This window comes from Cetorhinus maximus, chromosome 21, assembly GCF_964194155.1.
Source record: "Cetorhinus maximus chromosome 21, sCetMax3.hap1.1, whole genome shotgun sequence".
Taxonomy (NCBI): Eukaryota; Metazoa; Chordata; class Chondrichthyes; order Lamniformes; family Cetorhinidae; genus Cetorhinus; species Cetorhinus maximus.
Window position 1 is genome coordinate 12,587,745 of NC_135899.1, and position 14,329 is coordinate 12,602,073.

General features: G+C 49.6%; 1 protein-coding gene across 1 annotated transcript in view; it reads left to right on the forward strand.

Moving 5' to 3' along the window:
* LOC144695335 (CD166 antigen-like) overlaps nt 1-13,387 on the forward strand; it is a 53,153-nt gene extending 39,766 nt beyond the window's left edge. Inside the window, exons 8-13 of the mRNA XM_078566235.1 lie at nt 1,151-1,283; nt 3,760-3,795; nt 5,815-5,841; nt 7,665-7,794; nt 11,763-11,844; nt 12,860-13,387. Of these exons, the coding sequence (XP_078422361.1) occupies nt 1,151-1,283; nt 3,760-3,795; nt 5,815-5,841; nt 7,665-7,794; nt 11,763-11,844; nt 12,860-12,868 (417 nt within the window). The 3' untranslated portion in view covers nt 12,869-13,387. The remainder of the gene's footprint in view (nt 1-1,150; nt 1,284-3,759; nt 3,796-5,814; nt 5,842-7,664; nt 7,795-11,762; nt 11,845-12,859) is intronic.
* Nucleotides 13,388-14,329: the final 942 nt, after the last annotated feature.

The following is a 14,329-nucleotide window of genomic DNA, read 5'->3' on the forward strand; positions in this document are numbered from 1 at the left end:
CCCAATGCCCGCACACCTGTGGAGTCACAGAACGGTAGAGTCTTTACAGTACAGGAGGAGACCATTCAGCCCATCGAGTCCTTACCAGGTCTCTACAGGACAATCCAGCCACATCCCCCCACCACCACCACTGCCCCACTAGCTCTATCCCCGTGGCTCTGAAAGTTTATCTTCCGCAAGTGCCCAACCAATTTCCTTTCGAAATCACAGGATTACTATTTCAACAGCAGGTCATCTGTGAGGCGGCAGTAACCTGTTGCTCAACTGTTGGTTTTGTAGCGTAGGTGGTGGGGTCACTGGTAATTTTCTCGTACTGCCCAGAATGAAAAAAAGGAGTAAAAACTGGGAAATAAGAGTACTGGTCCCAACTGGTCTTGTATACCCTAGAATGGAACACCAGTAAAACTGGGATATAAGAGTACTGGTCCCAACTGGTCTTGTATACCCTAGAATGGAACACCAGTAAAACTGGGAAATAAGAGTACTGGTCCCAACTGGTTTTTAGCTTCTGGGTGGTGTCAATCCGCCAGATTAACCCTTGGTTTGCTTGTAGGTTCGATGAGAATCCGGTAGGTTTTTTGACTCAAGTACCAAAGGCCTGATTGAATTTGATCCCGGCCAATGGGAACACGGTGTACACCGGTCTTACACCCCAACATCAGCCGCTGGAGCTTACTCTCTGTCAAACAGAGTGTCAAATTGGGCAGGGTGTAAAACGGACATCTGAACTGAACCCACGCTGCCCTGGCTGGAGTTAGCTGATTGATTCTGAATCCCCTCCATGACCCCCTCCCCAACTAGGTGAACAGTGTGGGGGCAGTGATGGGTGCGGTCTTACTTTTAACTTAAGCCGCCCGGGACCCTGCAGGATTGGGGGCGTGTTTGGGTTCGGGCCCAGGTCACATGCTTTTTTCATAACGCCCGCCCCTCCCCTACCCCCCCCCCACCGACCCACCCCGCACATCCCCTCCCCCCCTGCCCCCACCACCACCACCCCTCTGATTTGACACTTACACTCAAGCCCATTTCGCTCTGTTCCCGCTGGGAGAGTTAGGTTAACCTTATCCTCCCACCTCCTCCTCCCACACACACACACACTGTTCAGTGATGTGCTGCCAGTACTGTACTGACTGTTGGATCTCCATCTCAGGGGAAGCAGCTCGGCGTCCTGGCCCAGCACACGTTGCCGGCGGTGACGAAGAGGGATGAAGGAGAGTACCGGTGCACTGTCTTCGACTTCGACTTCAACACCAAATCGGCCGTCATGGCAATTCAAGTCAAAGGTAAGCCCTTTCCCTCCTGGGCACCAAAGATTTACATATACGGGGGTGGGGCGGGGGGCGGAATGACATGGTGGGGTGACTGGCACTGTCACTGGGCTAGTCGTCCGCCTGATGCTCTGGGGTCATGGGTCCAAATCCCACCCCCGCAGCTGGTGGAATTTGCAGCGGTTCAAGGAGGCAGCTCACCGCCACCTCCTCATGGGGCAACTAGGGATGGGCGATAAATGCTGGCCCAGCCAGCGAAGCCCACATCCCATGAATGAATTTAAAAAAATAATTAAATTCAGTTAATAAATCTGGAATTATAAAGCTAGTCTCAGTAACGGTGACCATGAAACTACCATCGATTGTTGTAAGACCCTGTCTGGTTCACTAATGCCCATTAGAGAAGGAAATCTGCCGTCCTTACCCCGTCTGACCTACATGTGACTCCAGACCCACAGCAATGTGGTTGACTCTTAACTGCCCTCCGGAATGGCCGAGCGAGGCCACTCAGTTCTCGTAGGCAATTAGGGACGGGCAACAAATGCTGGCCTTGCCAGCGACGCCCACATCCCATGGAAGAATAAATAAAAAACCTCTGGATATCCCAAGTGCTCTCCAGCCAGTGAAGCGCAGTGTGCAAAGTAGGAAACGCAACAGCCAAATTGTGCACAGCAAGCTCCCGCAAACAGCCATGAGATGCATCACCAGAGGGTCTGTTTCATTGAAACCGGTTGGTGACTAAATATTGACCAACTCCCAGTTTAGGGTTTGCCAACTTTCCAGGATTGGCCTGGAGTCTCCAGGAATTGAAGATCAATCTCCAGGACACTGCTGTGTGCAACCCTGGAGAATAATCATCGGGACATTGAATAAGATTATATTTTTTTTTGCCGTTTTCTTTGAACATTTCTCTTTACCAGATACAAGAATAATGAAAACGGGGAAAAGGGCTGTTTGGCTGACAGTCAAACACCATCCAATTGGGTAGTGAGCCTTTTCGCTTTCCAATTGACATAGCAAGGCAATGCATCACGAGTATGGATGTGTTGGCTGGAGCATGGGGACAAGTCATGTGATGAAACCTCCAAGAATACATTTAGTCACAGTTGGCAACCCTATCCCTATTCTTCTGAGGAAAGTACCCGTGGGATCCTTTACAGTCACCTGAGAGGGTCTTAGTTGAACAGCTTACCTGAAAGGCAGCAACTCCAACAGTGCAGCAGCCCCTAAGCGCTGCTTTGGGAATGTCGGCCCTGGATTTTATGCAAAGTCTCCGGAGTGGCACTTGAACCTTCAGCCTTCTGAGTCCGAGAACCATTGAGGAACTTGGTCACTTTTACATTAACCTCTGCGCTGCTATTTTAAGGGTGAGCCTGCCCAGTTGTCGCTGGGGCAGGGGAGTTAAAACCCCACCTCCAGCCATGGCATCACCAAACTAACAGAATGGCTAAAACACAGCAACCTCCAGTTGACATTGCACATTGGCCTTTACTGCCAGTGGATTGGAGTACAGGATTAAAGAAGTCTTGCTACAATTGTACAAGGTTTTGGTGAGAGCACACCGGTGTGCAGTTTTGGTCTCTGCACTTAAGGAAGGATGTACTTGCATTGGAGGGGGTACAGCGAAGGTTCACTAGATCGTTCCCTGGGATGAGGGGGTTGTCCTATGATGAGAGGCTGGGTAAATCGAGCTTACATTCTCTGGAGTTTAGAAGAATGAGAGGCGATCTCACTGAAACATGCAAGAGTCTGAAGGGGCTCGACAGGGTGGGCGCTGAGAGATTGTTTCCGCTGGTCGGGGGATCCAAAACACAGGGGCACGGTCTCAGAATAAGGGGCCGATCATTCAGGACTGAGATGAGGAGAATCAAAGGGTTGTGAATCTTTGGAATTCTCTAGCCCTGTGGATGCTCCATTATTGAATATATTTAAGGCTGGGATAGACAGATCTTTGGTCTCTCCGGGAATCAAGGGATTTGGGGAGCGGGCAGGAGTTGACTGTATTGAATGGCGGAGCAGGCTTGATGGGCCGAATGGTCTCCTATTTCTTGTGTTCGTGTAGTAAAACATCCCAAGGTGCTTTGCAGGAGACTTATGGAGCAAAATTTGACAGTGAACCACGTAAGGTGATAGTAGGGCAGATGACCAACAGCTTTGTCAAAGGGGTAGGTTTTAAGGAGACAATTAAGAAGGAGAGGAAGAGGCAGAGAGGTTGGCAAAGAGAATTCAAGAGCTTAGGGCCCAGGCAACTGAAAAGCACAGCTGCCAATGGTGGAATGAATCAAATTGTGCGCGTCCAAGAGGCCAGACTTGGGGGAGCGATACCTCGGAGGGTCGCGGGGTTGGAAGAGCAACAGACGAGACCATGGAGGGATTTGAAGACAAGGATGAGGGTTTTAAAAACAAGCTGTTGCTGGACTGCCAGCCAATGTAACAGGTATATTGTTGTAGTTTTCTGATTGAATTGGTTTCTTTGTGTGCTTTATTGCAGCAAAAGAAGATAACAATGAGTTAGACAGATTCGGAGGTAAGACGTCCAATGATTTATTGAAGAACTGCTTGAAGCTTCACCCAGCAATGAGTGAGGAATAATCCGCCAGTGTTACAATGAGATCAGCCCAGATCAGAACGAGTGTAAATTCGGTGGTTCCATGCTCTGGATGTGGCTCGGGGCCCAGGCAGGGACATAATGCTAAAAGCCAGAGTACTGCATGATCATGACTTCTTCTGCCACTTCTATGTAGTTCAACATCCTGTTGGCATTGCTGACTGCTGGTTGGAGATATGTAACGCTGTATTTACTAAGACTCCTTGCAGCTCCATCCTCAGCTATTTCTGAGAATGATACAGCACAGAAGGAGGCCATTCAGCCCATTGCTCCTGTGCCAGCTCTTTGAAAATACCTTCCAATTTAGTCTCACTCCCCCGGTTCTTTCACCATAGCCCTGAAATTATTTTCCTGTCCAAGGAATCATCCAATTCCCTTTTGAAAGTTATTAGTGAATCTGCTCCCACCGCCCTTTCACACAGTGCATTTCTGATCATAGCGCACTGTGTGTGAAAAAAAATTCTCCTCATAACCCAATTCCAAACTATTTTAAACCTGTGTCCTTGGGTTACCAACCCCATGTCACACTGGTAACAGTTTCTCCCTCTTCACCGTATCAAAACCATTCGTGATTTTGAAAGCCTCTATTAAATAAATGCTCAACCTTCCCCACTCCAAGAAGGATAATCCCATCTTTTCCAGTCTCTCCACGTAACTGAACTCTCTTATCCCTGGTACCATTCAAGCAAATCTCTTACATCCCCGTCTCCAGATCCTTGACATCCTTCCGTATGTGTCGTGTCCAGAACTGGACACAGTACTCCAGTTGAGATTTAATCAGTGATTTATAAAGTGTTTGGCAATAACTTGCTTTCTTTGGCACTCTACGGCTCAACTTTGGCCTGACCCATTCAATACCGGCTGACAGCTCACCGAGCGGCTTAAGTGTGGAAATGTACTGTCAGATACTGTAGGGTTTTGGTAATGTCAGCTGAGCCCACCATTAAGGCACTAGAATGCCTCTGAGTTGTAGGAGAGGGTGGGGGGATGTTGGTGGGGTTGGAGAGGGGAGATTACTGACCACGATTTCCTGTGCGGTGAGTCTGGTTGGAATTTTGGCATGTGTTTGGGTGTGGGGGGGGCGTCGAGGATAAGGCCAGGCTGGACCATGATGCCCACCTGGTTGAATAGCCTGCCGGTGTTCACACACGACGAACAGCCAATTGCGTGAGGTACAAGCCAGTACCCTTGGGATGGTACCCGCCAGAGACAGCTCCTTCAGGAGGCAAGGGCAAACCGGGGACAAATAAAACAAAGAGCTCACATTTCTATATCCCCTTTCACAACCCCAGAAAAGTCCCAAAGCACTGTAGAGCCAATGAAGGATCTTTTGGAGTGTAGCCACTGTTGCAATCTAAGATGAACAACAGCCGACTGGTGCACAGCAAGATCCCACAAGCTGCAACGAATTAAGGAACGGGTCATGTTTCAATAGGGTTGGTCAAGGGACAAACATTGGCCAGGACATCGGGTCAAATGCCCCCGACCCTTGCTCTTCTTCAAGATAATGCTATGGGACCATTTGCAGCCACCCGAGAGGGCAGATCAGGCCTCAGTTTAACATCTCTTCCAAAGGTCAGCAGCTCTAACAGTGCAGCACTCCCTCACTGCGGCAGGGTCTAGGGTGCTGAAGTCGGATTTGAAACCGCAGGCTTTCCTGACTCACGAGACGACAGTGCTACCCACTGAGCCACAGCTGACACCCTGGTAAGGATGGGGGAAGGAGAGTGGGTTAGATTTTCCAACCTCGGTGCTACCTGGTCACTGTGGAATTTCCTGCCCAGATGTTACCCATAACACAAGAGCTAAAGTGAAGCAGCTTCTAATGATGGGGGGGGTGGGGGGAGGAGAGGGGAGAGGGGGGTGGAGAATGTGAGAAAGGAATTTTGCTGTAACATTTTCTCTTTTTTTCCCCCCTCCCCTTAACGTTTATTCCAGTGATTGCCGAAGAAAGTCATTCTGCAGGTATGAAACTCGTTAGGAGCTCAGCGCTGGACGTCCAAAGTCCGAATAAATCTTATCTGGGCTTTAATTGGTCAACCAGAGTGAGATGGGCGGATGGGCAGCCCATGTGACATTCCTCCCTCTGCCTATTTTAACAGGGACATTAAACCTACCGGCAAGCAGAGGGCTGGCAAACAACTACCACTTGACACTGCTTGTCCGGGACTATCCACAGGAACTTGTAGCCCATAATTTCTGCGACATGATCTTTATTAAGGCCGCACAGGATATGCAGCTAAATAAACTTAAGTGACACATTGTGGTGTAGGGGTGGTGCGTGGAGCTCACACTTAAAAGCAGTGGAAATGAAAGTTGTATGTTTCGATAATGGGCGATATTGTAATGCTAGAGGTGAAATGTTCACCCCACTGTCCCACCAGCTCTTCAACATAAAAATGAAACCAGTGTTTGTATGTCTGCTTTACACTTCATCCTGCTTTACCCCATTCGGTATCCTCTCTAGCCCATTAACTCTATGTTGTTTCCTCTCTGACTCTATTCCATCGTGTAGTCTCTATATCCCATTGCAGCCCACTTTGTGCCCCATGTATCCCACTCTATTACTCTATTTGGTATCCTCTATATCCCACTGAACCCTACTTTGTGCTTTCTCTATCCCACTCTATCCAATTTGATATCCTCTGTACCCCACTGCACCGCACCTTGTACCTGCTCTATCCCACTCTAACACATTCTGTATCCTCTATACCCCATTTTGTACTCTCTCCATCCCACTCTACCACATTCTGTATCCTCTATATCCCACTTTGTACTCTCTCGATCCCACTCTACCACATTCTGTATCCTCTGTATCCCACTGTACCCCACTTTGTTGCTAATAGAATCCAGACTATATGAAGCCGAAACCAAGACAGAGTTTTTCTTTATTGAGTTTATTGACTTGTTCAGTGTCACAATTCTCCTCCCACTCAACCCAGTGTCCCAGCTATCTCCTATTTATATGTGCTCAAAGACAATTAATACCCATCATCTGTTTCTCTTAACTTTAACAATTCAGTTGAAAAGACATTAACATTTGTACCCTTTCTATCCAACTCTACCATATTCTGCATGTTCTGTATCCCAATGAATGCCACCTTGTTCCATCTCTAAGCCACTCTCTCATGTTCTGTATGCTCCATAAATGACCATATCCTATTACTAGTCTTCCATTGCATATCTGTCATCCATTTATCATCTATTGTCACCTTCTGTGTCCTGTTGTTACTCATTGTCTACCTCCTATATCCAAGTGTGTCCCAGTTATATTCTCTGTATCTCGTCATTATCTATTACGCATCTTCTATGCCCAGGTGTAGCCCATTGTGTCCACTCTGAGGCCTCTTGCCACTCAATAACTTGCATTTAGCCAAGACCTTTAATGTTGGGAAAGATCCCAAAATACTGGCAACAAACAGATACCAAGACAAGCAGAGAGAGCTCATGAGGCATAACAAAAAGCTTGGGGAAAGGAGTGCATTTTAATAAGGGGTCTTATAAGGAGAGGATGGGATTGGGGTGATGGATGGGTTTCGGCAGGGAGTACCACAGCATGGGGTTTCAGCTGTTGACCACTAATGGGGGAAGGGTTTGGGGGTGGTGGGGAGGTGACAAGGGAGAGAAGGAAAATACAAAGAGTTGGGAAGGAGTGTAAGACTGGAGGAGGTCACAGGGACAGGGAGGGAGCAAGGCCATGGAGTGATTTAATGGCAAGGGGAAGGATTTTATCAGTGGCGTTATTTCCCGCTGGCCAGTTTTTCACAGCTCGATATTATTGTTTGCAGATCATCATGGAAAGCCCAAACCCCTGAACAAGGCTGGCATGGTCATTGGGATCATCGTGACATTAATGCTCGTGGCTTTCTTCACCATCATAACCTACTACATGTGCTACTACAGGAAGAAGACAGAGAAGTGAGTCAACCTTTTACATTTTCCCGGCAAAAAAAACATCGCTCCCACATCCTGAGTCTGATGTGGTATTACAGAGAGCTTACAGCACAGAAACAGGTCATTCAGCCCAACTATCCCATGTTTGTGCTCAACACCAAGCTTCCTCCCAGCTTTCCTTATCTAACCCTTTCAGCCCCTCCTTTGACTCCTTTCTCCCTCACACACACACTTACCTAGCTTCCTCTTGATTCGATCTAGGCCAAACTGCTCAACCACTCTCCACATGGTAGTTTGAGGGTTTAAAATTCCTTTTATTCATTCTCAAGATGTGAGCATCACTGACGAGGCCAGCATTAGATACCGCCCATCCCAAAAGGCTTTCTAGGCCTCTCAGAGGGTCAATGACATTGTTGTGGGTCTGGAGTCACATGTCAAACAGATCAGGTAAGGATGGCAGATTTTCCCCCTCTGTGGGACATTAGTGAACCCATCTGGTTTTTTAGAACAATCTAGCAACTGAGACTAACATTTTAATTCCAGATTTATTTATTAGTTATATTTTAAATTCCCTCATCAGCTGTGGTAGGATTTGAACTCATGTCTCCAGACCATTAGGCCAGGCCTCAGGATTACTAATCCAGTAACATTACCACTAGGCCGCTGTTTCCCTCCTGGAGCACATGTTGTAAGATTGAGCACTCCATCCTTGGTACGGCCTCCATTTTTGGGTTGACATTTATTGAAATGTTTTAGCCCAATTTACTGACAAGGCAACTGACCTAAAATAGCTGCCCAAGGCAGCATCATTGCTGCTTCGAAGTTCTTAACCTGGTCTTCAAAGACCTCCATGCCCTGACCCCATCCCTGTCTCTGTAACCTCCTCTGAGCCCTACAACCCTCTGAGACATCTGCGCTCCTCCCAATTCTGGCCTCTTGTGCATCCCCAATTTTCATGGCATGGCTCCACCATTGGAGGGCGTTCCTTCAGCTGCCTAGGCCCTAAGCTCTGGAATTCCGCTTTGCTATCTCTTTTTCCTCCCTTAAAACCTCCACATCTGGAGTACTGCGTACAGTTTTGGTCTCCATATTTAAGAAGGAATATAGTTGCATTAGAAGCAGTGCAGAGAAGGTTCACTCGACTCATTCCCCGGATGAAGGGGTTTTCTTTTTAGGAAAGGTTGGACTGGTTGGGCCTGTGTCCATTGGAGTTTAGAAGAATGAGAGGTGATCTTACTGAAACATAAAAGATCCTGAGGGGACTTGACAGGGTGGATGCCGAGAGGATGTTTCCCCTTGTGGGAGAGACTAGATTTAGGGGACACGGTTTAAAAAATAAGGTGTCTCCCATTTAAGATGGAAATGAGGAGAATTTTTTTCTCTCAGAGGGTCGTCAGTCTGTGGAATTTCTCTTCCGCAGAGAACGGTGGGGGCTGGGTCACTGAATATTCTTAAGGCTGAGTTGGATAGATTTTTGACTGACAAGGGAATCAAAGAATATAGGGGTAGTCAGGATAGTAGAGGCCACAATCAGGTCAGCCATGATCTTATCAAATGGCAGTGCAAGCTCAAGGGGCCAAATGGCCTACTCCAGCTCTTAATTTGTATGTTAGTACTGACCCTCGGACAATGAAGCACTCCCTCAGCCCTGACCCTCAGACAGTGCAGGACTCCCTCACTACTGACCCTCTAACAATGCAGCACTCCCTCAGTACTGACCCTCAGACAGTGCAACACTCCCTCAGTACTGACCCTCGGACAGCACAGCACTCCCTCAGTACTGACCCTCAGACAGTGCAGCACTCCCTCAGTACTGACCCTCGGACAGTGCAGCAGTCCCTCAGTACTGACCCTCTGATAGTGCAGCACTCCCTCAGTGCTGATCCTCAGGCAGTGCAGCACTCCCTCAGTACTGACCCTCGGACAGTGCAGCAGTTCCTCAGTACTGACCCTCTGACAGTGCAGCACTCCCTCAGTGCTGATCTTCAGGCAGTGCAGCACTCCCTCAGTACTGACCCTCAGACAGTGCAGCACTCCCTCAGTACTGACCCTCGGACAGTGCAGCAGTCCCTCAGTACTGACCCTCTGACAGTGCAGCACTCCCTCAGTGCTGATCCTCAGGCAGTGCAGCACTCCCTCAGTACTGACCCTCGGACAGTGCAGCACTCCCTCAGTGCTGATCCTCAGGCAGTGCAGCACTCCCTCAGTACTGACCCTCTGACAGTGCAGCACTTCCTCAGTGCTGATCCTCAGGCAGTGCAGCACTCCCTCAGTACTGACCCTCTGACAGTGCAGCACTCCCTCAGTGCTGATCCTCAGGCAGTGCATAACTCCCTCAGTACTGACCCTCAGACAGTGCAGCACTCCCTCAGTACTGACCCTCAGACAGTGCAGCAGACCCTCAGTACTGACCCTCTGACAGTGCAGCACTCCCTCAGTGCTGATCCTCAGGCAGTGCAGCACTCCCTCAGTCCAACCATTCCGACAGTGCCGCAATCTCTCAGTATTGTCCCTCCCACAGTACTGACCCTCTGATGGTGCAACACTGCCTCAGTATTGCCCCTTTGACAGTGCAGCACTCCCTCAGTGCTGATCCTTAGACAGTGCAGCGTTCCCACAGGGCTGATCCTCAGACAGTGCAGCACTCCCTCAGTGTTGCCACTCTGATAGTGCAGTGCTTCCTCAGTACTGCACATGGGATGGGGGGGAGGTACGCTGACCTGGGCGTCCTGCAACGGTGGCATAGTGGTTAGTTTTCTGGCCTGATAATGCAGAGAACTGGACGAATAAGCCAGGTGGACAATGGGTTCAAATCCCATGGCAGCATATCCTGGGACTGGGTAAAAGGTAAATGAATCGGCAAGTTCAGTGACGTGCTGAAGCTGGGAGGAGTCCTGTTGCCCAGTGGGGTGCAGTCCTGCTGAGTGCTCTGAAGTACCCTGTCCAACTCGCCCATTGAGTGTCAACAGGCTATTTGACTTTGAAAGCATCACAGCTACGTCTGAACCTGCCCTCACCTGCCAGTCATACATTCCCAATGAGGGCGGTGGGAATTGCCGGGAGAGCTGGTGAACGGGAGCAAGGCGCCAGCGCGATGTTTTTATCCTTCACAGCCGCCAACTTAACTCCTCGTGGAGTAGGGATGGAAACCAGAGTGAAAGAATTGCTTTACTTCCATCCCAGTATGAGATCCAGCCTTTAACACTGGTGCAGGTTAGCAAATGTCGGGCCTCCTCCCACAGCTGGCAGGACAAATTAGTCATCAGCATCAGGCGTGAAGATTGTGTAGTGAGAGTGCCGCAGGATTAGTAATTGAGAGGCCCGGCTAATGCTCTGGGGACATGGGTTCAAATCCCACCATGGCAGCTGGTGGAATTTAAATTCAATTAATAAATCTGCAATATATTAAGCTAGTCTTAGTCATGGTGACTGTGGCAACTGTCATCAATTGTCATAAAAACCCATCTGGTTCATCAACGCCCTTCTGGAGTGGAAATCTGCTGCCCTTTATCTGGTCTGGCCTACATGTGACTCCAGACCCACAGCAATGTGGTTGACTCTTAACTGCCCTCGGCAAGTTCAAGGGCAATCAGGGGTGGGTAATAAATGCTGGCCTTGCCAGACACACCCACGTCCCGTGAAAGAATAAAGAAAAAAAATGTCATCGTCCCTTAACCCCATCTGCTTGACCGACTGAGATTAGCTGATCCAGGATGGAGCCTGAGGCCTTTTGTGTAACTCAGCACAGGCTCAGTAGGAAGCCCGAGGCCTTGTTGTGTGTAACTCAGCACAGACTCAGGGGGGAGCCTGAGGCCTTGTGTGTAGCACAGACTCAGGATGGAGCCTGAGGCCTTATGTGTCACCGATCAGGATGGAGCCTGATAAGACCTTGTGTGTAACTCAACACAGATAGAGCCCGGTGTAACTCAACTGCTTGCTGCCTAGACCAGTCGGTAATGAAGTATTATTTTAGCTAATATCTGTTTGTTAAGGAAACCCCTGGAGGATTTAGAGGAGAGGAATGCTATGGATCCAGGAAATGTTTCTCTCACGGTGGAACAGGTCGTCACAGAGGTGGGTTCTTTTCATTCACAACAGGATCGTTGAATATTTGATTTCTTTTCTATTTCCCTCTGTCTTTTTTTCCCACTGATTTGGTTGCAGCACCTTTGCTCACAGTAGGCCCTTCATTTAGAGTCCCTGGCCTTATATTCCTGGTCTCTGCCCACAATATTTATGGGCCATGACCCACTGTTCACGGTCCCTGGATTATTGAGTGAGTTGAATGTCTCCACTGTTCCATTTCCCTCTCTCAATCTCAACACCCATGATTTTCCGATGGGTGTGAAGCCCGGCATGTGCCTCAGAAACCTCCATCCGTTGTGTTGTTCCATGGGTGTACATGTACCAGCCAATACCAACTGGTATCAGCTGAGGTTACGTGGTCGAACACGTCATTGGCGTCACACGGTGAATATTTGATGGCAAGGATGGCCTCCATTCAGCTCTGTGGCACCGAGCCACCAGTGGATGCCATTCTTCAACCCAGTCACTCCCATCTCACCTCTGTTTTACCGTGGCTCAGTGGGTTGCACTCTCACCTCTGAGTTCAGAAAGTTATGTCTTCAAGTCCTCCTTCAGGGCTTTGAGTACATGAGAAAGATGAGGTGATAAACCGAGACCCGCTCGGCTGGATGTAAACGATCCCATGCCGCTATTTCGAAGGGGGGAGATTTACCCCTCACACGAAAACAGAAAATGCCGAGAAAAACTCAGCAGGCCTGACAGCATCTGTGGAGAGAAAGACAGAGTTAACGTTTCGAGTCCGTATGACTCTGAGTCATTTCTCCCCGATGTCCTGACCAATATTTATCCCTCAACCAACATCAAAAACACGGATTATCTGCTTATTATCACATTGCTGTTTGTGGGAGCTTGCTGTGCACAAATTGGCTGCCGAGTTTCCTACACCACAACAGTGGCTGCACTTCAAAAAGTTCTTGATTGGCTGCAAAGTGTAGTGGGACTTCTTGCGGTTGTGAAAGGTGCTAAATAAATTCAAGCTCTTTCTTTATTTCCTTCATGTCAGGAGCAATGAACGTGGACGCCAAAGATCCAGCCTTGCGTAGTCTCCTCCAGTAAGAGTCCAGGACATCATTCAGGCATAAAGAAGCCAATGATCGATCAACAGTTTAGGCCTTTGTTGCGAATTTTTTACTTTGGCTCGTGAACACAATTTAAGACGAAGTCCTCCAATATCTTCAGCCTTGCCACAATGGTAATCTGCCAAGCCTTCGCCGGAAACATTGACCCGCTCTTTGCACCATTAATGTCGGGTCTCCTTTTAAAACCTATTTGCCTTGTTGGACGAAATGCACAATGCTTATTTAGTTACCCGGTCCTGTTACCCTCTTCGTTCCGCGTCATGTGCGTTGCTCGTAAGTGTCCGTGTTTCATATTACAAGGGGGCATTCCCTGAAGAGTCGCTGCCTTCGGAGGCTCCAGTCAGTTCACATGGCCCTGATGCAAGGGCTGGGTGGACCTTCAGAGGCAGCGGCCCAGTTGACTGCTTTGTATAACGTTTTAAACCGCAATAAAGTCATTCCTTTCTCGAGCCATAAAGAGTCACAGAATCATGACAGCGCAGGAGGAGGCCATTCGGCCCATGGAGTCCATGCTGGCTCTCCCTAGAGCAGCCCAGTCAGTCTGCCCGCTCCGCCGCTCTATCCTTATACCCCCTGCATGTTTATTTCCCTCAAGTGCCCATCCAATTCCCTTTTGAAACCGTTCATCGTCTCTGTTCCCAACACCCTGGGGGGCAGCGAGGTCCAGGTCACTACCACTCGCTGCCATTAAATAAAAAAAATAAAGGCAAAGTAGTGCGGAGACTGGAATTCAGAAATAAAAGCCGGGAAAAAATGCCGGAAAAACTCAGCATCTGTGGAAGGAGAAACAGGGTCAACATTTCCAGACTGCATGACCCTTTAGAGCTGAAGAGAGGTAAAAAATGTGATGGTATAAAGAGAGTGTAGAGCTCAGGAGAGACTTGACAAAGGTGTCACGGCGCTGTTCCCGGGTTCGGTCCTCCGGCCGCCTGGTGGCGCTGTTCCCGGGTTCGGTCCTCCGGCCCCCTGGTGGCGCTGTTCCCGGGTTCGGTCCTCCGGCCCCCTGGTGGCGCTGTTCCCAGGTTCGGTCCTCCGGCCCCCTGGTGGCGCTGTTCCCAGGTTCGGTCCTCCGGCCCCCTGGTGGCGCTGTTCCCAGGTTCGGTCCTCCGGCCTCCTGGGGGCGCTGTTCCCGGGTTCGGTCCTCCGGCCCCCTGGTGGCGCTGTTCCCAGGTTCGGTCCTCCGGCCCCCTGGTGGCGCTGTTCCCAGGTTCAGTCCTCCGGCCTCCTGGGGGCGCTGTTCCCGGGTTCGGTCCTCCGGCCCCCTGGGGGGCGCTGTTCCCGGGTTCGGTCCTCCGGCCTCCTGGGGGCGCTGTTCCCGGGCTCGGTCCTCCGGCCTCCTGGTGGCACTGGTCCCGGGTTCGGTCCTCCGGCCTCCTGGGGGCGCTGGTCCCAAG